The 24,022-nt window shown below is 32.2% G+C and overlaps 2 protein-coding genes across 8 annotated transcripts; one reads left to right on the top strand and one right to left on the bottom strand.

Moving 5' to 3' along the window:
- The first annotated feature begins 3,898 nt into the window (after positions 1–3,898).
- Positions 3,899–11,580, top strand: LOC107956067 (CBL-interacting serine/threonine-protein kinase 3). Of its 6 annotated transcripts, none has more exons than XM_041097641.1 (15): positions 3,899–4,054; positions 5,003–5,204; positions 5,375–5,437; positions 5,891–5,962; positions 6,052–6,159; positions 6,278–6,358; positions 7,361–7,414; positions 7,508–7,633; positions 7,717–7,806; positions 8,981–9,103; positions 9,204–9,314; positions 10,104–10,217; positions 10,304–10,360; positions 10,434–10,508; positions 11,163–11,580. In XM_041097641.1, the coding sequence occupies exons 2-15, from the start codon at positions 5,034–5,036 to the stop codon at positions 11,235–11,237; spliced, it is 1,320 nt and encodes a 439-aa protein (XP_040953575.1). In that variant the 5' UTR covers positions 3,899–4,054; positions 5,003–5,033; the 3' UTR covers positions 11,238–11,580. The 6 variants fall into 6 exon arrangements, with proteins under 6 accessions (XP_040953575.1, XP_040953574.1, XP_040953578.1 ...); XM_041097640.1 differs by having other exon boundaries at positions 3,899–4,305; XM_041097644.1 differs by having other exon boundaries at positions 3,978–4,054; positions 5,006–5,204.
- Positions 11,581–12,777: 1,197 nt separating this feature from the next.
- Positions 12,778–18,100, bottom strand: LOC107954343 (vacuolar protein sorting-associated protein 26B). 2 transcript variants are annotated; one of them, XM_016889876.2, is made up of 13 exons: positions 17,836–18,100; positions 17,646–17,696; positions 17,470–17,544; positions 16,914–16,988; positions 16,709–16,781; positions 16,349–16,393; positions 16,015–16,126; positions 15,585–15,651; positions 15,055–15,099; positions 14,831–14,944; positions 14,558–14,613; positions 14,272–14,447; positions 12,778–13,277 (listed from the first exon to the last, which is right to left on the bottom strand). In XM_016889876.2, exons 2-13 carry the CDS (start codon positions 17,646–17,648, stop codon positions 13,099–13,101), a joined length of 1,020 nt encoding a protein of 339 aa, XP_016745365.2. In that variant the 5' UTR covers positions 17,649–17,696; positions 17,836–18,100; the 3' UTR covers positions 12,778–13,098. The 2 variants fall into 2 exon arrangements, with proteins under 2 accessions (XP_016745365.2, XP_016745366.2); XM_016889877.2 differs by lacking the exon at positions 14,831–14,944 and having other exon boundaries at positions 17,836–18,095.
- Positions 18,101–24,022: the final 5,922 nt, after the last annotated feature.

Genomic DNA, 24,022 nt, shown 5'->3' with positions numbered 1-24,022 from the left:
ATACTTAAATAACACTAAGATAAATGCAACTTAACAAGTAAAATACCTCTAAAATAGTAGCAAAATAAAAAATAAAAAAAGTGTTATACAATATCCAAACATTAATAATAAAATAGTGAAATGGTAGCAAAACAGTGACAAAAAGTGGGAAAACAACAACAAAATAAAATTGTTTTTTTATTATTGCAAATTCAGGCTAGACTGGACGCGGGCAAAAAAAACTTAACTGAGACTCGACCCATTTTCTAAACAGGCCTTACTTTTTGCCCAAGCCCATTTTTCGGGACTATATTTTTGTCCAAACCCTCCCATTTTTAGAGCGAGTCCGGCCCATGGATAATTCTAGATAGAACCTGCCCCTTAGTTTTTGTGGCTAAATTAAAACCCTTTAATTTTTACAAGGCTCAACTATAACCCTTTACAAATTACTTAAGGTTTTATACGTCAAAAACCTTAAGTAACTCTTGCAATACAAAGAAAATATGTAAACAATGAAGACCTCTCAAAAGTGTGTTTACAAGTGTTAAATTCTCTCTCTTAAAGAATTGGAATGAGAATGATAAAAAAAGATCTAAAAATAAGCACCTAAGAGATATTTCCGAGAGAAAATGAGAAAATGAAGAAATTGAAGCTTTTCTCTTGATTTCTATGCTTGGATGTTCATCTCTAGTATTTTGAAGTGTTCTTCATGTGTATATATAACAAAGGAAAAATTTGTGACTGTTTATATTCGTTGGGGATAATTTTTAGTCGTTGAAAGCATTGCAAATAAATTTGTATTGATACAGTTGACAAGATGTATGGGTAGAAGTGGACTTGAATGGGTAGAAGTGAACTTTTACAGGTAGAAGTGCATTTGTATCGATACATCACATAGGATGTATGGGTAAAAGTCCCCATAATTTCACAATTTTGCTTACTAATTTAGTTGTATTGATACAACTAGGTCAGGGTACTGATACTACAACCCTGACTTGTATAAAATGAGTTTAAAACATTTAAAAACATTTTGGATTGACTCAAAAGCATTTAGATAAACTAAAAGAAATCTAAAACATGTTTTTGAGTACTTTTACAAGTCTTTAAAGTGCTTTGAAAATGTTTAACAAAATTTCCAATAATTATTTCACCAAATGACTTAGGAAACATAAATTAAAATTATTTTAAATGTTGTTATATCAAAAGCTTAAACATCGAAGCTAACAATGATGAGCCTTTTTCTTATTTTTATGTAAAAATCTTTGATATCTCTAACCAAGCTTTTGCTTTTGATTAGGAGTTTTCAAATGGCAAGCTAGTTCAGTAAGTTTTAAGATCTCTCCCTAAGCGTTTTGCGACCAAGGTGATTGGTATGTAAGAGGGCAAAGATATTGACACAATGAAAATTGATGAACTCATTAGATGTTTGCAAACTTTCGAGAAGAATCTTGAAAAGACCAAGAATAGTAAGGGCAAGGCAGAAAAAATTTATTGGGGATTCGTAGCAATAGTTAGTCCATTTCATAAAAAAAATTCAATAGGGCATTCAAGAAGCTAAAAAGAAAAAAAATGTGTTCGAAGGCGGTTGCAACTCCAAAAAAAAAAAACAAAAAGAAAGGTGTTGTAATCATTGATGAAAGCCCTATGGAGAAAAATAAATGCATTCAGTGCCATAAGTGTCAGAGGTATGGGCATAGCCAAATTGAGTATGCTAATACGAAAAAAAATTTCTTTGTGTGACTTGGAGTGATGATGATTCTTCAAGTGAGCCATAAGAAGATGATGAATACTTAAGTAATTAGGTGGCCTTCACCTCAGTTGCAATTGATTCAGACAATTGTAGTGACATTATTGCTGAGTCCATTGAAGATTTCATGGGCACTTAAAATCATATGCTAGATTAGTGGGATCAAGTCTGCAAGATAAATACAAGGCTTATTGATGAGAATTCAATGCTAAATTAGGAAAATAAAAAGCTGTTAAAGAAACTTCAAGAGACGAACTCGCTGTTGAATAAGGAGACTACTAAACTTGATGTTGTTGTAAAGGAGTTAACATATTCTCAGTCTATTCTAAAAAGGTTAGGATCAAGAAGTGAGAATTTCGTTAAGATTCTTGCCGTTAGAAGAAGATAACTAAGCAAAGGTGGATTAGGATATATTAACAAATGTGACAAAATAGTGAATCTTAAAGTTTTTGTCAAATGCTAGGACTGAATGGTTCAAGAACCCAAAGATCATTCATATTGAAAGGGATCATAAATACAATAGAATTGTGTGAGATTACTGTGGTACCCTAAATCTTATAAGGCCTAGATGTTACAAGCTTCTGAAAGATCTTAGGAGAAAGCAACTAATTGTAGCTCTAATTGCAACTCAAGTTCCAATTGATAGAGATAGAATTAAAAGTCAGCTTAGAGGAGGAAAAATCGAATGTGCCTTGTTGTTGCACATCAGTCTTTGAAAGCTTCCATTGATCACATTTAGTACTTCAATAATTGGTATTAAAATATTATAGAATGTTATAAACATTTTAAAAGTTATTAAAAATACAATTTTATGCTTAAAATTTTAATTATTATGTTTTATTAAAATTTTTGTAAATTTGAAAAAAAAATCACGATTACAATGACCATAATAACTTCCGTTATACCTACAATTGCGATGAACACGATATAATTGAAAACATGATCGTGAACTTAATTTAAATATCTGAACACAACTTTCTAACTTTTCATCTACTCCAACTACATAAAACATTACACAAACACAAATTATTACTATTTTTGTAATATTTTGTATGATTGTGTGATTACACATAACACAGTTTATTATAGCATTCATAATGTTTAATTTAATTATGCAAAACAATATTATAACATTCGAAATGTTGTGTGTAATAACACAAATCATCACTAACTTTAAAATTTTCCCCAAAACCTTTGCCGTATCAACAATTTCAATCTTTTAGGTTGAAGTTGGGAGTTCACCAAGTTTCCTCTCCCCAGCATGAGATAAAAGCTGATTTGAAAAAAATATATAATTTTGAAATTTAGCAGCAAAAAGTTAGACTTCCTAATTGACAAAATATGAACCCCTGGATTATGATTCATTGTTTACTAGATAAGCTGAAATCCTTTGCCCATTTACAGTTTTTACATAAAAACATTAAAACAAATATTGATGATGTATCAAATATGGGGCCCTTGGGACATAAATGCAATGCAAGTGAAGAATGGGTTGTTGGGCAATGCATGGACCATAATTATTCTCCTTTCTCTAACGTTCATTTATGTTTTTTTTGCAATTCTCATTCAACACCCACACTCACATTCTCCTTATTTTACTTTTCCATTTTGAATTTGACAATTATTCTCGTATTAAAGTTTAAGTTGGACTCTAAACTTGATAATTATTTTCAAATTGGAATTTAAACTTTTTTTTTGTCCAAGTTAAGCCTTGGACATAACAATTATTCTCATATGAGACTTGAACTTTTTCTTAGTTTAAGTTAAGCCCTGAATTTGACAATTATTCTACATTAGGGCTTAAACTTTTTTTTTGTCTAAGTTAGTCCTTAATATTTCCTTGAATACTTTAGTTCAGACCCCAATATACAAATAATTGTCAAGTTCAAATCACAATATGAGAATAATTGTCAAATTCAAGGATTAACTTGGATAATAAAATTTTAAACTTTAATATGAGAACAATTACCTAGTTCAAACTCCAATATAAAAATAATTATCAAATTCACAACCTAATTTAGGCAAAAAAAATCAAGCTAAATATGAAAATAATTACCAAATTTATACCTTAAATAATAAATTAACTCTTCCCCTTATTTTAAATGAACATTATTATTAACCCAATTTGCCAATTTTAAAAGTGAATGAAAAATCATTTTGTCTCCTTGCAGCAGCAGCTCACATGATGATAATGATGATGTGATCATCAAAGTCTTTTAATTCGACTTTTTCATCATAATTCCTTCCTACTTCATTTTCTTTTCTTTCTTATCCAATCATCTAATAAGCATATTCCTTATTCTTTTCTCTCTTTCTCAGTTTTTTTTGGTAATCATTCTTTTCTCTCTTTCGATAGTTCTTTGAATTATACATTTTCTTATATAATTCTGTTTCCTTATTTAATCAATACGAGTTAATGGTGTACGACAAAGTTATAATATTTGTTTGAAGCTTGTACTTTTACTCAAGTTTTAAACATTAAATTTTTTACTGTTGGTGGTGATATTTCTCGACTCTTTAAGCCTCCACTCAGCATTAGTGAAATCAAATCAAGCTCCAAATTTAATTTGTTATTCTGGGTAATTCTTGAATTCCCTGAATCAGCTAAGTTTATGGACTTGGATTATTTTCCTTGATTTTGTCTCTACTGTGGGTCATTAGTTTAAAACTTCAGTTCTCAGTTAATGATATTTTGAGGTCCATATATATTTTTTATTTTAATCCCAGCAGAAATTTGTGGTTTTAAGCAGCTGGAGAAGATTCTCGTGGGCAATATTTTATATAGTAATTCATTTGTTTATTCCAATTAACTAATCATTAGTATTACTATACATATCATTGGTAGAAATGACTGATTTAGTTTTAGCTGAATTGCCTTGATTCCTGCTGCTATGAAATCCATCATTTGAAGAGAAAAAAAATAAAAGCCTCTGCAATTTTTCAGGTTGATAGCAAATCAATTGAGTTCTCTAAGTTGGTATAGTATATTTGACTGTTTTACTTACTTGGGATGCACCCTTTTTCTGGTTCTTCATCATATGTTTGTTTTGACGTTTGAGGATGTTAAATCATAGTTCAATGGTGAATATTTTTCATCTTCCCTCCATGTTTTCTTGCTCCTAAATTGACTTTCCTGAAAGAGTCTGATTGAACTAATGAGCAAATACATAATGTTAAAGTATGTTCTTCTGCTACAGGTTTTGGTGTTTCTATGTCATTCTTTTGTGTTTGATGGTTTTCTATGTTAAATGGACAATTTTTTGATACTTGTCTCAGTAGCAGAAGAAGATTATATAGTTAAAGAGGAATGAGTCAACCTAAAATCAAGCGTCGTGTGGGTAAATATGAGGTGGGAAGGACAATTGGGGAGGGGACATTTGCTAAAGTGAAGTTTGCAAGAAATTCTGAGACAGGGGAAGCTGTGGCACTTAAGATCCTTGATAAAGAGAAGGTTCTCAAGCACAAGATGGCTGAACAGGTTTCTCTTCACCCTTTATTTTCCTCTCTATTTAGTAATTCTCAAACCTCATTCATGCTTCTATTTTCATAGTTTATCAAAGCTATTGTAGTGACATTTTATGAAAGGACTTCCTTAAGTTCAGATATTGTATCGGATTCCTTAGATTTTTTTTCTGCTTGTATTTGCAGATCAAGCGGGAAATAGCAACAATGAAGTTGATACAGCATCCAAATGTTGTTCGTTTATACGAGGTTTCTCTTCCTTTATGTGTGTTCTCATTTGGGTTGGGAGGGCGATATGGGGGGATTTGATGTATGTACCATGTACTCGCATCCATTTCTCCTTGTTTTATTAGAGCATGTGGATAATTCATACTGTAAAAATCTATAGTTGGCATCTTAAAGATATATTTTTGTTCGTAGTTCGTACCTTGCATATGTATGTCTGTGAACTGTGTGCACAAGTATGCACCCTCTCTACATATGCTTGATATATGGTAAAGAAGAAAAAGACAAACTATTTCTGATAACCAATCCTGTGCAAAACTTTTTTCTCTCTGTTTACATGGTTTTATCTTGCCTTCTGCTCTTTATACTTTAAAACAGCTTTTGAGTGATGCCTCATGATGTCACTTATTTAAGAAAACCAGACAAGCAACATGCTTTAAATTAATTTTCAGATTGTTTTGAATGTTTCCTGTTCAGGTGATGGGAAGCAAGACAAAGATATTTATTGTTCTGGAGTTTGTTACCGGGGGAGAGCTCTTTGATAAAATTGTGAGTTGGTGATTTCTTGGAACTATAGCTAACTATTAGCTTATGAAAACTTCTTTCCATTCACATGAATTTGCATTTTAATTCTGAAGGTAAACAATGGACGGATGAGAGAAGATGAGGCACGGAGATACTTCCAGCAGCTCATTAATGCTGTTGATTATTGCCATAGCAGGGGTGTATACCATAGAGACCTGAAGGTATACTAATTTGGCGCCCTTTAGGACAAAATGTTTATAGTTGCTATTTGTGTCCAGCATGTATGTTATGTTGTAAGGAAATGAAGCTCATTTATACTTCCCTTGATCTTTTTTGCAGCCTGAAAATTTGCTCTTAGATGCTTACGGTAACCTCAAAGTTTCTGACTTTGGATTGAGTGCACTATCTAAGCAAGTCAGGGTAATTATGATATCCTCTTTTTTCCCTTCTACATGGTGGGCAATTTCAAAACTCTGACACCTAAAAGCTCAAGCTTTCTTGAGTCTTCAACCTTTTCCTTTGACCTACTAAGTCATCCAAATTTGTTCTATCCCAAGCTTATAGATGGTGAAGGCCTTACAAAGTAAAATTGTTGTAGGGTGGAAAGGCAACTTAATATTGGTGATAATGAATAAGAGAGCAAGCATCATTTTGAACATGTCTCTAAACAAAAAGAAAGAACCAATTAAAGATGAAGGATTATGAAATTATTCGTATCTTGTTTAGTGTCAAGCTTGAAAAGTTCGAGATAAAAGCTACTTTCTCCATCAATCGATTGGAAGTAATAACATAACTTTAGGGCCTTCAGAGTTATTGAAAGGATAAGTTCCATATGAGCATGTTAAATTATCACATAACATAATGATATAAGTTTAAACGTCTTTGGAGAAAGAAAAAGATCAATTTGTTTCTGTATCAATCACCTTCTTTTCTGCTATAGAAAATGGTGATTTTTAGACATCACCATTTTAAGTTACTTGCCACCTTTCAGTATCTGAATATTAAAAGAAGCTCTCTAATTTAGAAAGTCTATATCAAGAAAAAAAAGAGTGAATCAGGTACTATTAGTGAGATAATTTTGTTAAGGTCGAAATATTAGTGCATGTGACAGATCAATCTCCCTTCAGAACCGTATTTAATTGTAAACCAGCAATGTTGATTTAAAAGTAATGAACTGAACTAATTTGAGCTTGGTGACCTTAAAGCTTGTGATTAAGAAAATGGATTCTAACATGCTTAGTTTAGAACTATATATATTCTGTTGTCCATGTTATTTATCTACTTCTTGGTTAAGTCTTGTTTGAACTCCCGAATCTTGATGTAACTGATTCAGTAAATGTGTAAGACTTGTTCCTTCTCGATTTGGCTTTGATGACCTTTAGGACATTGCAAAGTATTTCTAATCTGACGTTGAACTTGTAGGATGATGGTCTCCTTCACACTACCTGTGGAACACCAAATTACGTTGCTCCTGAGGTGTGACTAATTATTTAATCACACTAATTTTCTTCCAGTATTCGCAGCCCCTTAGAAACCCAATTATTAACAATCTTTTGTCTTCCTATATAGGTCCTTAATGATAGAGGTTATGACGGGGCAACTGCGGACCTCTGGTCGTGTGGCGTGATACTCTTTGTGTTGCTTGCAGGTTACTTGCCTTTTGATGATTCCAATATTATGAATCTCTATAAAAAGGTTAGCATTTCCTAAGTTGCATGTCACAGTTATCCATTGTTTCCCATTGCCTGTTTTTCACTCTTGTTTTCCAAAATCTGCAGATTTCAGCAGCTGAATTCACTTGCCCCCCTTGGCTATCTTTTAGTGCGATGAAATTGATAACTCAAATCTTGGATCCGAACCCAATTACCGTAAGTTGTTATACTTAACCCTCTAACATCAATGTGTTTCTGACTTCAATACTAAATTCTATGTGCACTGAGTAGGAAGAGGGTAAAAAGATTCCTATACTTTGTATTATGAAGATCTCATTTTTGCCCTTTTTGTGGCAAGTAATAAAAGATTGTTTATTACTATGCTAAGTAAAAGCTTCTAAAACTAAATGAAAATGAAGCTCTATTAATGAAAAAAATCAATAAAAAAGTCATTCTTGCTAAACTAACATTTACCTATGTCTATGTGCAATAATTCTGTGAAGTAATACATGTTATCCCAAAACATGATTCCATGGTGCTGTAACTGTAACTCTGTGAAGTTTGTAATCTGTGTTTTTACTCTATTGTGTTTTGCCCTTCCATCTGCAATGTAGTTTTAACTAATTTTTATAGTTAGCAGACCCAAGAGTGGGAGATGGAATCTGAGAAAACTGCAAAATAGATATTAAGAATGTATAATTGTATTTGCTCCATCACTTTTTCCTCTTCCCCACTATGAAAGATATATAATTTGGCAGTCTGAAACTCTAAATATAATTCCTTAGAACATATTACTTACACCAGATGTAAGGTTTTCATATTCCACACTATGCCTCAGTTCCTGACAAATTCACCTATGAGTTTGGCTTTATATTTGTATATGATCATGAATTCCAAATTTGAAGTTGATTGCCTCTAACTATATTATCATTTATAAAAAATTCAACTACAGATATATAATAATACACTAGTTTTTTTAATTAAATCTGCAAACAAATAACAAAGGCATTCCTCACCAGGTAATGGGTTAAGTTGCAAGGTTCATATTATGCTGTTACTTTTTATGGATACAGAGAAGATTAAAAATGTTAGGACTTTTAGTAGTCTTGATCGAGAAAAAACATTTTCTCAAAGATCAAGCACTTATCTGTAGCTCTGCATCTGGATACTGTATCTTCATTTTGCCAAGGGCAGACCCATGCTTCAACTGCATATAAGTGTTCCACTATTAAATCTTTGGCTAGCATGGACCTGCACGCATGTAGCATGCATATTTATGTTGGCCTTTATTGCTAGGAAATGATAACCTTACGCAAACTTTTGTCTTTCTTTTCTGTAATTATTGACTTGCATGATATTAATGTGTACATATCTCTTTCTTGCATTTCAGCGCATTACCATTCCCGAAATTTTGCAAGACGAATGGTTTAAGAAAGATTACAAACCTCCCATGTTTGAGGAGAAAGACGATACGAACTTAGATGACGTAGAAGCTGTATTTAGGGATTCTGAAGTAAGTGGATGAAACATAAGCATACAAATGCTGTTATATTTTAATGCTTCTTAACAAAATTTTTTTTCTTAATAAGTCTGGCATTGTTGGTTTGTAACAGGAGCACCATGTTACGGAAAAGCGAGAAGAGCAACCAACGCCTATGAATGCATTCGAGTTAATTTCTATGTCAAACGGGTTAAACCTCGGGAACCTGTTTGATGCGGAACAGGTTTGCTTTTGATGTGTTTTTAGAAGATTAAAAGGTTGGGTTATGGAAGTATCTATTTCTTTTAATATTGAATCTAACGGTCTTCCGGATTTCGGAGCATGAGCTGAAACTGGAGTAGCTGTCACCTATGTTACTCGGACTTAAATGTGATTGTTAGATATTGTTATGGTTCGATATGGGTTTTCAACTTTTTTCCAAATTTTTTTTATGTACTTGGAGGGTCCTTAAAAGGGTCATATTCCTATACACCCATGTCTGAATATATGGTAGACACAGGTGTTTCAAGCAAAATTGAAAAGTCAGTGCAGCATAGGTTGTAACAAAATCTTTTCATTGATTTAAAAGACATACAGACTTTGCTTGGTAGAGTCAAAAGAAAATTGGATAGATGAAAAATTGAAGGGGTAGAAAACTAGAAAGATGGAAAACTTAATTTTTCTTTCCATAAGTGTGTTTGGTAGGAGAGATGGAAAAATGGTAATTTTCTTTCCATCCATAACTTGGTAAAGTTGAAAAATGGAAAGAAAGAAAATAAAACATTTGAATGGATTGGTTTTTATGCATTAGGGGGAAAAATGTTCATCCCTCTTATTTTCTTTCCTCTCACTTTTCTTCCCAACCAAGCAAACTCAAAATTTACTTTTCTTCCATTTTTCCACTCCCTTCTCCCATCCTTCCACTTTTCTACCCAACCAAGCACACCCATAGTGCCTCTTTGCTTGAGAAAGATAACTACTAAGATATATATTTCATATTAAAACCAACTATTAGTTGTTCCATTTTCTGCAGGGATTTAAGAGAGAAACAAGGTTTACATCTACACGTCCTGCTAATGAGATTATCCACAAGATTGAGGAAGCCGCAAAGCCTCTTGGGTTTGATGTGCACAAGAAGAATTACAAGGTGAGTGTATCCTGAGCATGATATAAAGGTAATTATTGGAATCTATATATTTATCAAATTTACTTATTTCTTGTTATCTTATGCAGATGAGACTTGAGAATATGAAAGCTGGGAGGAAAGGGAACCTTAACGTGGCCACGGAGGTAATTTATGGCTACATTTTATTTATTTCTCATCTTACATTTTGTGCTTATCTAATTTTTCTATGTGAATTAGATATTTCAAGTGGCACCTTCTTTGCATATGGTCGAGGTGCGAAAAGCTAAGGGTGATACACTGGAATTCCACAAGGTACCACTTAATTCCTTAATTAAAATCTCATTATGTATTCTAAATATATTGTGTTTTTCCAATTTGCACAAACTACCGATGAGAGTTATGTAATAGTGCATCACCCATTATAGAAGTAGATGTCATTTCCCCCCCAATGATTAATTGCTTGTAGCCTATGAAATTGGAGTGGTCTTCTTTGCTAGCAAACGAAGTTTGGCGCCAAATTACTAGTATTTCTTGCATGATTTTTCTTGCATGATTTTTGGATTTGAAGTTGTTTACTCCATAATCTGATTTCAATTTATAGATGTTAATTATGCATATCGAAATCGATTCTGCAATTCCTCAGTTATCTCCAAGACTTTATATTGGTTAGAGCATGCTTGAGAATCAGTAGCATCTTGCATGTCAATAATATCACCATGAAAGTTGTTTTTCATATCAAAACTCTTAAAAATCTGATACGGGTAAGGATGTCTGTTCTTAGCTAGAATCTATGGTACTTTGACTTAGATGTAATGGTCGGGTACGGCATGCTCAGTTTTTGCTATGTTTTGTCATGTATTTGGAGGATCCTGGGAGGACCATATCCTCATACTCTGATACAACAAATATGGAAATTATAAAAGATTATGGTGGCCATTAAAAGTTCGTTTTGTTTTTGGTCTGCAGTTCTATAAAAACCTTTCAAGCTCTCTCGATGATGTAGTTTGGAAAACTGAGGAGGACATGAAAGAGGTGAAGTAAAGGAATGTCGGGTGGCAGCCCATATTTTGGAGGGTAATGCCTCTGATCTTTTGCCCATGGAGTGGTTAAATGTTGTTCCATTTCTCCCTATTGTTCATTCTTTTGGCTTCCCATGTCGTTTTCTTAATTTTCTTATCTTTATAGCCTGTAAGATTAAACAGCCATGGTTCTTCCAATTTGTTTTCCAGTGTTATTAGTGTTGGGAAATATGGACGATTTCCATGGAAAGAAGTGGTTTTTAAACTGTAATGATATTTGAAACATGGATGATTTCCATGGACCGGGTGCTTCCATATATACACATTTATATATGAATTAGTAGTTCTTTTTTCTTCTTTGGAAAGAATATGAGCAAATTTATTGAACTTGTATTTCTGTAAGCATATTCTGCGTTATATCCTATCCCATCTTAGGAATTGTTAGTTGTATTATGTCATGGTGGTCTATCTGTTGAACCCTTTTGGTACTTTTCTCTAGAGTAAAAAGAAAAATTGAAGGGTAGAAAAATTATTTATTTTTTTCATCCACTTGATAGAATTAAAAAATGAGAAGAAAAAAAAGTATACTTTTTAAAAAAATACATAATTTTGAACTAACATACTCTAATTTTCATTTTATCTCGTATTATCATTTCAATTTAGAAGAATTGATTTTTATACACCGAGCATTCATTTTTGTCCCTCTTTTTCACCCCCTCCTTTTATTCTTACACTTTTTCATCCAACCAAACGCATCTTTAAAATATTCACGTTTCAAATTCTAAAGGGGTGAAATATTTTATATTTGATGTAACTCTAGAGGTGCTCATGGGCCGGACTGGGCCCAAAAAAAATTTCGGCTTGGCCTAGCCCGAAATATGGGCTTGAGATTTTGTCCAGGCCCGGCTCAGGAAAAAAATTCCTAAGCCCGAGCCCAATCCAGGAAAAAATTCTTAAGCCTGAGCTCAGCCCGACCCGGCCCATTTTTTAATAAAACACTAAAAATTTATTTTAAAAATAAAAAAATTTTAAAAAAAGTATTTTAAAAAAATTTTAAAATTTTAAAATTAAAAAAATAAAAATATATTTATTATATTCGGGCTGGGCCGGGTAAAAAAAGTGGTGCCCAAGGCTTGGTCCGTTTTTTAAACGGGCCTCATTTTTTTGTCCAAGCCCATATTTCAAACTTATATTTTTACCCAAACCCTCCCATATTTCGGGTAGACCGTCGGGCCAAATTATAATTCTAATCAAAATCAAAATCACTTCTATGTAACTCTAATTCTAATCATTTCTAGATTTAGATAATAGATTTCCCACTTGTACTAGTAGGCTTATAGATGATTTTTATTTTGGTTCAAATGTTATTGAGTTTGGAATCCATTATTCGATTTCTTTTACTGTTTCATTTATGTATTTAATTCTTATTTGTCCTCTTAGAAAAGGCTTAATGCTCAAATTTGGTTGCCCAATTATATTTATTTTTTTATTTTGGTATTTAAATTTTTTTTATTTTGCTTTAATTTGGTACTTAAATTATCATCAGTTACTCAAATTGTCCATTAACCTTAAAAATTCAAGGCTATCAACTTTTTTTTTAAAAATATTATGTATATTACACTGATTAAAAAAGTAAAAAATATATAAATAATTCAAAAAAGTTTAAAAATAAAAAAATTTAGACTTCTAATAGAGAGAGAGACCTCAATATGCAAAGCCAAATTTCTGAGTAACTGAATAAGGAAGTCATAGGCAACGATGGAACCTGGATTCCTAATCATTTGTTATTCCATAGGTTTTTTGATGAATAAATGAACTCCAAAGTATCAGCTGGCCGACATATTGGACATCCAGAAAGGAACTCATCCAGCTTGGGAGCAAAACTATGAGGTTTCAAGAAGCCGGTACATAGTGATTTCTTGCTGTTTGAAGTACCGGCGATCTTCTTCGTCCACTAGAACAAGATTCAAATAGTATTTCACACTGAATTTATTGTTGATGTTCTGATATGTCGGTGTCAGTTCATATGGACTTAAAAAGAGTCTGATAGGAATGGATTCGCCTGTAAGAAGCATTGGTAATAGCTTGAGTTAGACAATTTCCTCAATATGCTCCATAACTCTATTAAGAAAACAAAATTATGTTACTCAGACTCAAATGTGAATGCATGTTCAATTTGTTTTAAGTACTTTTATATATTTAGAGAATCATTGGAAGATCTACACGAATATTTCAAGAAAAATAAGGAGTCAGAGCAACATAGATAATAAGCATCCAATCAAGCCAAGTACAGCATATTATGTTATTTCATAAATAATAAAGAACAGCAAAATTAATAGCAATATTTCGAACGCCAAGGTGCATAAGTAGAATAATTCCAGATAGAACTCATAATTAGGCAGAACCTTTTCTTTTCTCTCATTTCAAATACACATCAGAATGTTCATTTCAGTCTTTAACATTTTCATGGTAGTTTTGCAGCACCAGGCATCAGTATATTTGTTAATATCAATACCTTGAACGTTAATCTAAAATGATAATATTGCAACAGCAGTAGCAGTCTTGCCTACCAACTTATTAGACGAGTAGTCAATAATTACCACTATCACCATGAGCCGGACCAGGATTACAAGAATCTTTAAACCACCATAGCAATGAAATATTATTTTTATATCAATATTTATGTATTTTTAAAAATTAAATTTAAATAAAAACAATTTTTATCAAAATGAAAAGTAATCCAAGAGAGCCAGGATTACAAGAATCTTTGTCTAGGCCCGACCAAATTCAGGCCAAGCTCACAAGGCTAGACAGGTAATCCACTAGCTGACAGGTCTTTAAACCACCCTAGCATGGAGATGGTTTTAGAAAGTAAATTGTTACAACCAATCGATCATTGAGGCAAACAAACAGAAGGCACTCTTTAAAAGTATGGTTTTATAAGTGTTCTGTGTGGCACGGAATATCTCAGGTGTTTGCATAGAATTCTAAAATTGTGACATTAAAAATATAAAAGGTGAAATTATGGTGAGAAATAGAGAAGTTTCCAAGGGTACCTCTTACAGGAGCACCATCCATCAACTCAAATTTTGCAAGGGTCTCTGTCTCAACATATGTATTAGGCCCTGATCCAGTGGACTCTCGACGCCTGATCTCAAGGTCCATATTTTTTAACTTAATTCTAACAAGAAGAAAATAAATTTTGCCGATAATGACATCCTTCAAATGATACCTGGTTTAGAAATCCAATATAAACACATCAGTATCCTTCCAACATGGTGTGAAATAAGTTGAACGGATTTCATGCTGACTCCTGTAAGAAATGCTCTTCAACTGACTTACTTGCTTTTACTGTACTCAAATTCAATATGTAGACAATCCTCAATCCCGACTTCCATCTAGATGAACCATAAAAACAAACAAATCATGTCACTATGAAATTCCAAAACATCAAAATTGATATGAAGTGGCTACATAAATCATATCAACCATCAACACCAAGTTAAAGGTAAAAGTTCTAAATTTGTTCCCAAACTTTCACATAAACCAAAGTTGGGGAATACCAGGAAGACAGAAATGGGAGAAAAGCATAATATAATTTGTAAAGGAACTAACTGGATCATCTGCTTGAGAAGGACAGTATAAGAATGACCCAAGTTCCGCTTGAGACACGTGTTCAAAAAGAGAATACTTGTAATTGTATTGGAGCACTAAGAGAAGCAAAAGCCACTTTTGATATCAAGCATGCGAATGTTTCAAAGGAAAGAAATCTTTTAATATACATCTCATCAGTTAGATGAAACAAATAAGCAACAGAACATATAATGAAATTTCCATACCTTGATAATGTTATTGATTGATGGAGGTGGAGTATAGTTGCGAACCTGATGCAGAGAATTTTCACAAATAAATAAATAAATAATGGAAGCACTTGTATGATAGTATGAAGTGTACAAAGTGTAAATCACAATGAAGCACCATCTGTCAAGACATATTACTTCTAACAGAACATAATGGTAATTGCATTTCCATAAACATGGTAAGATACCTTCCCATCAACCTGTTTACTATTTGAAAACTGTATGTATAGCTCATCTATAACAGCCTATCAAACCAGTACAATCAGTTTCCTTGTTCTATCCGTAGATATAGAATGCTAGGCACTGAAAGTTCATAAACTTCTAGGGCAGTTGAATTAAAAAAGTAAACCACATCACTCTCACATAATCTGAGTCAAATCAGATGTTAATACTCAAAATTTAAAAGGAGGCGGACAGACAATGCTGTTATGAAAATAATGTAATGCCAATTATATTTTCAACTAAAAAAGCATAATTGATCCATATAGTGCTTATACAAAACACATTACCACAAATTCTTGGTACTCCACAATGTTGCCGACATAGTTTCTACTGATTGTCACTTTCAGTATATACCTACAAGTTTGCAATTAGATAGATCAGTTTCATTCATATCCTAATTTAATGAATCCTTCATCCCCGTATCATTGTGCATATCCTGTCACTGAATGGAGATAATCTTTCAACTAAATCAGTATCGTGATTTATGAGCAATGAATTGAATCAACAAAGAACTAAGCACTATTGGAACCACAAACAACCATCAACAGAAGCTAAACAACTGAATGTATAATTCCGTGCTTCACACTCCAGCATGATAGGGGTAATAAAACAAGCACAGTAACATTTAAAAGAGGGTATTGCTCACAAAGAGAATAATTTCTTGATGCATAAAAAAATTATAATAAACATCAACTAAGAAAAGAAATTATAGCCTACCTAAGCCTAACATTGACTCCATTATAAGACTCATATGGCATCTCCACCGTAGAAAATTCAAATGGATATGTTTTTCTTTCGTACAATTCACCAGGAATATCTAGTTCGCGCACTGCAGAGAAAAGAGTGAAAATTAGGGGAAACTTAGAGGCAACTTACCACAATAATCGACTTCCATGCAATGTGACCCCAAACCAGACAAGGAAGAGGGAGAGAGGGAAGAAGGGGAAAAGGATCACATGGAAAATGAATATAAAACTTTTAAGGATGCATAAGACTGCTGATTACATTGAAGACTTTTTAAGCCTTTTCTTTAATGGTCAAATACACTCACCAAGGGAGGTAAAATCATAGAAGTTGCCTCTATCAAAATATAATTCTGCAAATAAGAAAAAAAGAATGTCATGGACCAAGTATAGTGACATCATACTACATTCGTAGATCATCCTTTCCAACATTACTGACAAGCTCTAGCAAATCAAGAGCCAACAGAACAATTTAAAGTTAAGAACAGACTCAACCATGACAAAGAGAATAACTTAGCTACAAGCAGGTATAGATTGAATCAGGCTAAATTGCATGCAACTTTTAAAGATTAAAAAAGTCATGTAATAATAGCTAGATACATATACTCAGTGAATAGTCAAATGCAGACCTAAGATGAAAATGAAAGACAAGAGGAAATAGAGCAAACCTATCTGACCAAGGAGCTCAATTTTTACTCCATTATGTTCGACCTTCTTCCTATGTACTGGTTCTATAACAACCTGAGGTATCAGTATTAAGAAGTCAAATAGCTCATACAGTTTTTGCATGCAAATAATATAAAAGGGAAAAAAAGGTTTGGATAGAATAAGCAGATAATCATAACTAACAAAATGGCAACGTTAAAACACTACCTCTCCTACAATACTTTCTTGGCTCTGGAAGAGAGCAACCATAACTGTTTTCCCATTTTCCTTCTTTAGTGGAACCTAAATAGTAATATTGCTGTGAGAAGAGTATACTTGATTATAAAATGCCAAACAAACAGCAATAGATAAAAGTAAAACATCTCAGACAAAACTCAAGATCCCAATTGTTGACCAAAGTTCACTGCAACCGCATTAGGAAAAAGAAAAACATGATGGAAGAGACCTAAATGAGCCCAAAAGCAACAAAAAAACATACTATATATTTAAAATTTTTGCATGCTAAACAAACAATAAAACAAATTTATAACCAACAATTACTCAAATTTCAACTTCATAAATTAGCTGCTTCGAATAGTATAAATCGAAACCATAGCTGACTAAAATGACAAGTCGAGCAGAACAAAGCATTGATTCTAATTTAATTGTTGTACACAAAAGTATAATCATACGATTCACTTAGTACCTAAATGCATACTAACCTAAAATGTTCAGAGTTTGCCATTAGATAGCCAAAAAGTAGCAATTAGAAGCAATATATAACCTGCTTACGGCTTCTTCCATCTGCAAATGAAATGAAAATATTACACGGCGGCTTGAAAGCTCCAACTAGGTAATTCTGCAAGAAAAATATATATATAAACAAGTTCTTCATAAATAAAGATTCTTCAGAGAAAGTAAAGGTGAAGACAAAGAAGCAATTTCCTGGGAAATTAATACCATGATGCTTTGGTGAAATCCCAAATCAAGACTTTGTGGAGCATGAAGAACCTAAAAGAAGTAACGAAGCTAATGTTAGAAACTAGTAGGAAAATGGAGTAAAATCAAATTGAAATGTTCTTACTTTTGCTGGGAAAGCGTTAGTAAGGGAATCAGATCAAAGAAGCAACGAGGAAAGAGGAAAAGTTACCTTTGATTAGCGTTCTGAGAGGAAGAGTTGACTGTTGAGTTGAGAGCAGATTAGCCAGTAATAAAATTCAACCAGCCAGTCTCCTTCAGATCTTGGTTTATTTCACCATTAAAAGCTTGAGAGAACTAATAAATGGGGGAGATCTAAGTGTCTACCATAAATTTGATACTTTATTGATATACAGACGTGGGAAAAGTTTCTTTTTTTCTTTTTTGGAAGACAAATTCAACTCTCGGTGTCGGGATTGTATTTATTTAGCTGTTGGTTCAGCCCATCCAATTTAATATACCGGAAGTCGACTTCACTTTGGGTTTATAAATTCTCATTTTTTCATCTTTTCTTCCCGCTCAAAATTTTCTTAAATTCTCAATATCTTCAACATAATTTACACTTCCTAAATCTTGATACTCAAACATAATTTATGGTAGAGACTATAGGATAAATTCGTATGGTAGAATACAAACATTTGCATAAAAAATGTTATAAAATCAGAGCGACAAGACAAACCTTCCGTTGTATTGATGGAATTATTATTGTCATAACAAGAGAAACTATTAGCTAAGTTGCTTGGGCTCGAGTAGAGACAATTTTAATTAACTTATAGCTCGAGTTGCTTCCTCAGGAATCGAAAATGCAACAAACCTCGATCCTTTACTTATTCTACTAAGGTCTCACATTACCCATTACATTCATACACTTTAGCCAAATGATTACGGGAACCGATCGAACTTAACCATTGTAGAAAGTATGATAAACAATCTTGCACGACATTATGGTGCCATATTGAGAATAACTCCTTAAGCTTTCCATCGGATATGCTATCATCCAATTTCTTAACATACAAATTTGCTTTTGGATTTTCCATCGAATCCCCTCATCACCACAATACTAGTTATCATATAGAAATCGCCAAGATTATTCTTCAAATCTTCGCCACTCATCGATGCTAAGAGATTCTTTACGTAGACATTGTTGAATTTCGTCTACCTAAGAAAAAAGTCTCTTTCCTGTTTGCAAATAAAAGGGTTGATTTAGACTTGCTTATCGTTTAATGGCATACTGTCGTCAAATTTTTATCACCTTCATAAATATATTCCAGTCTCTGATTTTCCGAACACTAGGGTCACGATTCGAATAAATAATTTGGATAGGCTTTCCATCAAGAAAAGTGAAATTCAAATGCTCCAACGCCTTTATAGTTGCAAGTAACCAAAACAAGAGATCATTTAGAATTTGTAAGCTTTAATAATTCATGCATTTCACTCTCACAATGCATGGTAAAAGTATCATGGATCTCATGTACTAATAGTTGGATTGCATTTTGTCCTCTCTGTTAAAGAATTTGGCAAATTAGGTCATGTATATTAGATCAAAAAATAAATCGGTCCTTCTATTAAAAATTCTATCCATTTTTACTATTTGGTTTCTCCATTAGCCACATCAACACTTAACAATAGAAATGAATGAAATTTTTAACAAAATGACCAATTTATTTTTTGATATAATTTAGAGGGACTAAATTGTCCATTTGTTTAATAGAGACAGTAAAATGCAGTTCAACTCCTAATATAGGTGTCACGGTTCGCCCATGAACAAAGTTACCTAAAGCATTAAATCAAATTTGAAACAATGCGAGTACAAGAAAACCAAGTCAAAATGTTATCGAAATGCCTTGGAAGACTATAGAAGTCCAAAGAAAGAACCGAATCCTTGTAGAACTGAGTAGAATATTTCGCAAGCTTTAGAAATCTCTACTCTTGTATAGAATGGAGTAGTTGGGAAAGTCCTAGAGAATAGATCTAGGTCCTCCACTGAGATTATGAATTGTTATTAACTAAACCAATATAACTTTCTTCATTTTATTGTAAATGCCAATATTTAGATATTTAAAAATATAAAAAAAATCTAATTGAAAATTGTTCAAAAGATTTGAAGCTTGGTGTTTTCGTTAGAAAACCTGTATAATTTGAGAAACCTATACCATTTTTTTTGTAAGGATATGCTCTTAGATGAGGATGGGCCATACGACAACGATTTTAATAATCTATTTACTTAAATGAAAACTTTCGAAAATTTTAACAACCATTTTGTAACTTTTTGAAATTTAGATGGCAAGGGTTTCTCTTACCTCAACCAGTGGTCGAGAGGTTCGATCCTTGTATTGGTTATGGAATAGCTTTAAAACTTGTGGTCAGTGTGTACCCCCCTTAATGAGCTTGCAAAACGCGAATGATTTGTGGATTCGCTCTAGTGGATACCTTAAGAAACAAAAAACAAAAAGATATTAAAAAATATCTAATTATTGAAAATTGTTTAAAATATTCAAAGTTTGGTGGTTTCATTAGAAAATCCATATTAAAAAATATCTAATTAGAAATTGTGGTATAAATCAAAATATCTAAGGATGTGTTATTAGTAATATTGGTTTTTTTTTGTGTTAGAAATCTTGGTAAAAGCTTGTAAATCCAAATTTTGGTGTACAAAACTTTCTAATGAATCTTAATATTTCCTTAGTAATTGCGGTATATGTCAAAATATCTAAGGTTCACTTATCTGTCAACCTGATAGATCTAAACCGGGCTAGATTGAATCGATTCTAAGTAGAATACTTTTTCGGTCTTATCTACTTACACTATTTTCTAGACTCGTCAATTTTAAGGTTTAAGCACATTCAACTTAATCCAATTAATTGGTTTCTAACCTTAACTTCAGACTAACCACATCCAATTTGATAACCATTTAATTGCAAGCCATTATAGATGCACTTAACCTAACCCAATTATCAAACAACAAAACAATGTGAAATAATAAAGAGAATGGTAAGAAATTCTCAAAAATTCTAGTGCATCCACAACTTATGATTGATTGAACGACCATGTTAATCTACAAAATATGTTGATTACTGCTTTGGGATAAAACACAGACAAAAATAAAGTAAAAGAGGAATATTGAAGGAAAACTGCAAATAGATTAAACTGAAAGTTGAAAAATAACAAAACAATGTTAAAGAAAATCTGAAATCTTACTAAACTATAAATTTAAAACCCTAAAAGAGCTCAGTTTAATGTAATATTTATAGTCTAATTTTATATTGACCAATTTAGTTCGACTAACTCTAAAATTACAAGCTAATATCAATTTTACGGACGGAAACACCCTTTTAAAATTTTGATTCGTCAAGCTTCAATGTCATGACTTTGCAAGCATTTTGCTCGATCTTTTGAGACTTGTTGAATGTCGCGACTTTGCTGCTGTTTGGGATCAACTTCCATCTTCAGGCTACTGGCTTGAATGTTGTGATTTTGCTATTGTTTGGGATCAACTTCCATCTTCAAGCTATTGGCTTGACTATTGTGACTTTGGTGAGTGGATGTCGTGACTTTGTAGGCCAATGTTGCGACTTTGATCGTCCAATGTTGCAACTTTGGGTCCAATAAGCTTGCCTTGTGGTTGTTGGTTGAAAATTTATCTAAGTGTTGAAGCAGCTTCCAATGTCACAGCTTTCTTACTGAATGTTGCGACATTCAATCCAAGCCATTAACTTCTTAGCTTTGATTGTTTCCTGCAGACTCGATTAACTTGTTAGGTTTACTCTAGGCCCAAATTGGCTTAACAAATCATAAAACATAGCAAGAAGCTCCTTTTATTCAATTTCAACTAAAAACTAAATACTTCTTGAAAGTAACTAAAATAACACAAAAGTACTTGAATACAACCTTCTTTAAGTAGTGAAAAAAAACTTAATTTTCCATAATGAATTATGGAAGATTAGTTGCTTGTATGCTTCAAGGTATGCCTTTTGCTTTAAGTTTTCACTATTTTCGAATTGTTTAGATAAGGGAACTTTTGTGTAGACGGAGGGTGCAAATCCATATTTACTTATCTATGACACATGTTGGAGTTTTTGTAAGAGTAGAGAAAGAAAAACATAAAGAAGAACATAACACAAGACAAGGTAGCAAGATACAAGAAAAAAAAATTTACTTGCTCAGAAATGTGCAGCAAGGGAGCTTATGGCTGATAGCTCATTTTTGCTCACTCATTCAATAAGAAAATAATACATTTATTGTAATACCCCAAAAATTTTTACAGTAAGATATTATTTTTGATATAGTAAGGAAATAAAGTGACAAAAAGGAGAATTTTGAGTTATGACAACATTGAGAAGTATATTATGACATATCACTTCAAGAAAAGATTAAATTGTAAAAGTGAGAAAAGTTTTGTTACCCAATAGTAAATACTCAAAATTTGAGGGGTTAAAATGTAAATATGAAAAAGTTGAAGGATCAATAGTGTAAATATTTTAAGGGTGGAATAATCTAGAACCTAAGGAAAATGGATGAATTGGGACCAAATTGAATAGATGAAGAATTATGAGGGACCAAATTATAATTTTATCAAATTAAGTGATGACTCAAGGATGAAATTTTAGAAGATCTAAAGGGAAAAATGGTCAAATAAGAAGATAGAGAAATATAGAAAATAATGATGATGTTAGAGATATTTTAGATTAAATAAATAAATATTAGTTTATTATATTTTGATTTGATTTTTTTTCTTAATGATATTTTATTATTTTATTTAGTGTATATATATATGTGGAAAAAAAGACGGAAGCCATCATCCCACCATTTTTCCATGCATCAACGTGAGAAGAAGAGAGAAAGAAAGAAAGTTTTGCTTTCTTTACAATTTGGTCCTCACACCAAAAATTCACCATTTTCACTTAGAATTCAAAGAAATTTCCATAGCCACCAAGAGAGAAAATTGATAAGGAGACTATGGGAGCTAGAATATCAAGTTAGATTCAAGAAATAGAGGCTGGAGGAGAGAGAAAATCAAGTTAAAGATTGAAATCAATAGAGCAAGGTAAGAACATCATGATTTCAATATATTTTTGAGTTTGATATTATTGAAAAAGTATGAAATTGATGTTAATGTAGGGTTTTATTATATAAGGTTCTATGTTCTTGATATGTTAGTGAAGAAAAATAAGAGAAAGTGATGGGAAATACTATAGAGAAAGGGAATAAGGGTGTTATAAATTTAGTAATCAACATTTTGCACTAAAACAGTTTTGGACAGAAACAGTAGGTTAACTTTGAAAAATCATCATAAATCATGAAAATTGATTAGAGGATGAAAAAAATATGAAATTAAATCTTATTGAGTCTAGTTTCTCATAGAAGAAACGATGTAATCAATGGAATTTTAAATTATGGGATATAATAAATTTTGTGAGACAGGGTCAGAATGAATTTGGGTTCCCCTATTTTGACTTTGGAAAGTCATTAAAAATTGTAAAAAAAATATTATTAGTTATAATTTATATTATTAGAATCCTTAATAAGTCTATTTTAAAAAGGAACAAACGAGAACATCATCCGAATCCTGTATAAGGAGATAATTAATTTTTAGTGAAGAAGGGTAAAAACTGTCAGACAGCGGAACGGGGATGAATTTAAAGTATAAAATGTACTTATTGGATAAAAAAATTATTAAAATTTATGTTAAGAATATATGTGAGTCTAGTTTCAGATAAAATTTACAGATCTCAATTCGGAGTTCTGTAGCTTAAGATATAATTAATTTAGTGACTATAACTCAAGTGAACAGCTTGTTATGAGTAAACAAGTAAATAATGGTAATATATATATCAAGGATGTGGACTGGAGTGGAGGAGGAGGAAAAATAATATATGTGAATATTCAGCTAATACGATTTTATTTTAAAATAGATAATTTACATGTTTTAGGTTCAGGGACTAAATTGAATAAAAGTAAAATTTTAAGGGTAATTTTGTAAAAATGTCAAAAAATGACCAAATTGTATGAAATGAATTGTTTTATCATTTAAATTAATAAATTGAATGAAATATTAATTTAGATCAAGATTTGGGTGGAAATTCGAGAAAAATGAAAAATTACCAAAATGTCCCTAAATTTTGATATTTCTGCAATTTAGCCCGATAAGTTCGTGTAACTTGAATTATATTCTTAGATGCTTGAAATGTATGTTATTGATGAAACTTTGATATATTTGATAAAAATAAAAAAAAATCCCGGTTGAATGGAAGGAAAAATCGATGTATCTCTGAAAAGGAATTGACGGTAAAAAGGATCTAGCCCGGACGGGTGATCCTATCTTGATATAGCCCTCCCAAAGAATATGTGTGAAAAAGATC

This window comes from Gossypium hirsutum, chromosome D07, assembly GCF_007990345.1.
Source record: "Gossypium hirsutum isolate 1008001.06 chromosome D07, Gossypium_hirsutum_v2.1, whole genome shotgun sequence".
NCBI lineage: Eukaryota > Viridiplantae > Streptophyta > Magnoliopsida > Malvales > Malvaceae > Gossypium > Gossypium hirsutum.
Note: the sequence above shows the minus strand (reverse complement) of the source record. Positions and strands in the feature narration are given on the sequence as shown.

Coding starts and splice junctions, on each gene's coding strand:
- LOC107954343 (XM_016889876.2), bottom strand. Junction 16,127..16,348: donor CTATGATTTTACCTCCCTTG/GTGAGTGTATTT, acceptor TTTTCTCTGCAG/TGCGCGAACTAGATATTCCT. Junction 14,945..15,054: donor CAATCAATAACATTATCAAG/GTATGGAAATTT, acceptor TGATATCAAAAG/TGGCTTTTGCTTCTCTTAGT.
- LOC107956067 (XM_041097641.1), top strand. CDS start 5,034: ATGAGTCAACCTAAAATCAAGCGTCGTGTGGGTAAATATGAGGTGGGA. Junction 7,415..7,507: donor CAAATTACGTTGCTCCTGAG/GTGTGACTAATT, acceptor CTTCCTATATAG/GTCCTTAATGATAGAGGTTA. Junction 7,807..8,980: donor TGGATCCGAACCCAATTACC/GTAAGTTGTTAT, acceptor CTTGCATTTCAG/CGCATTACCATTCCCGAAAT.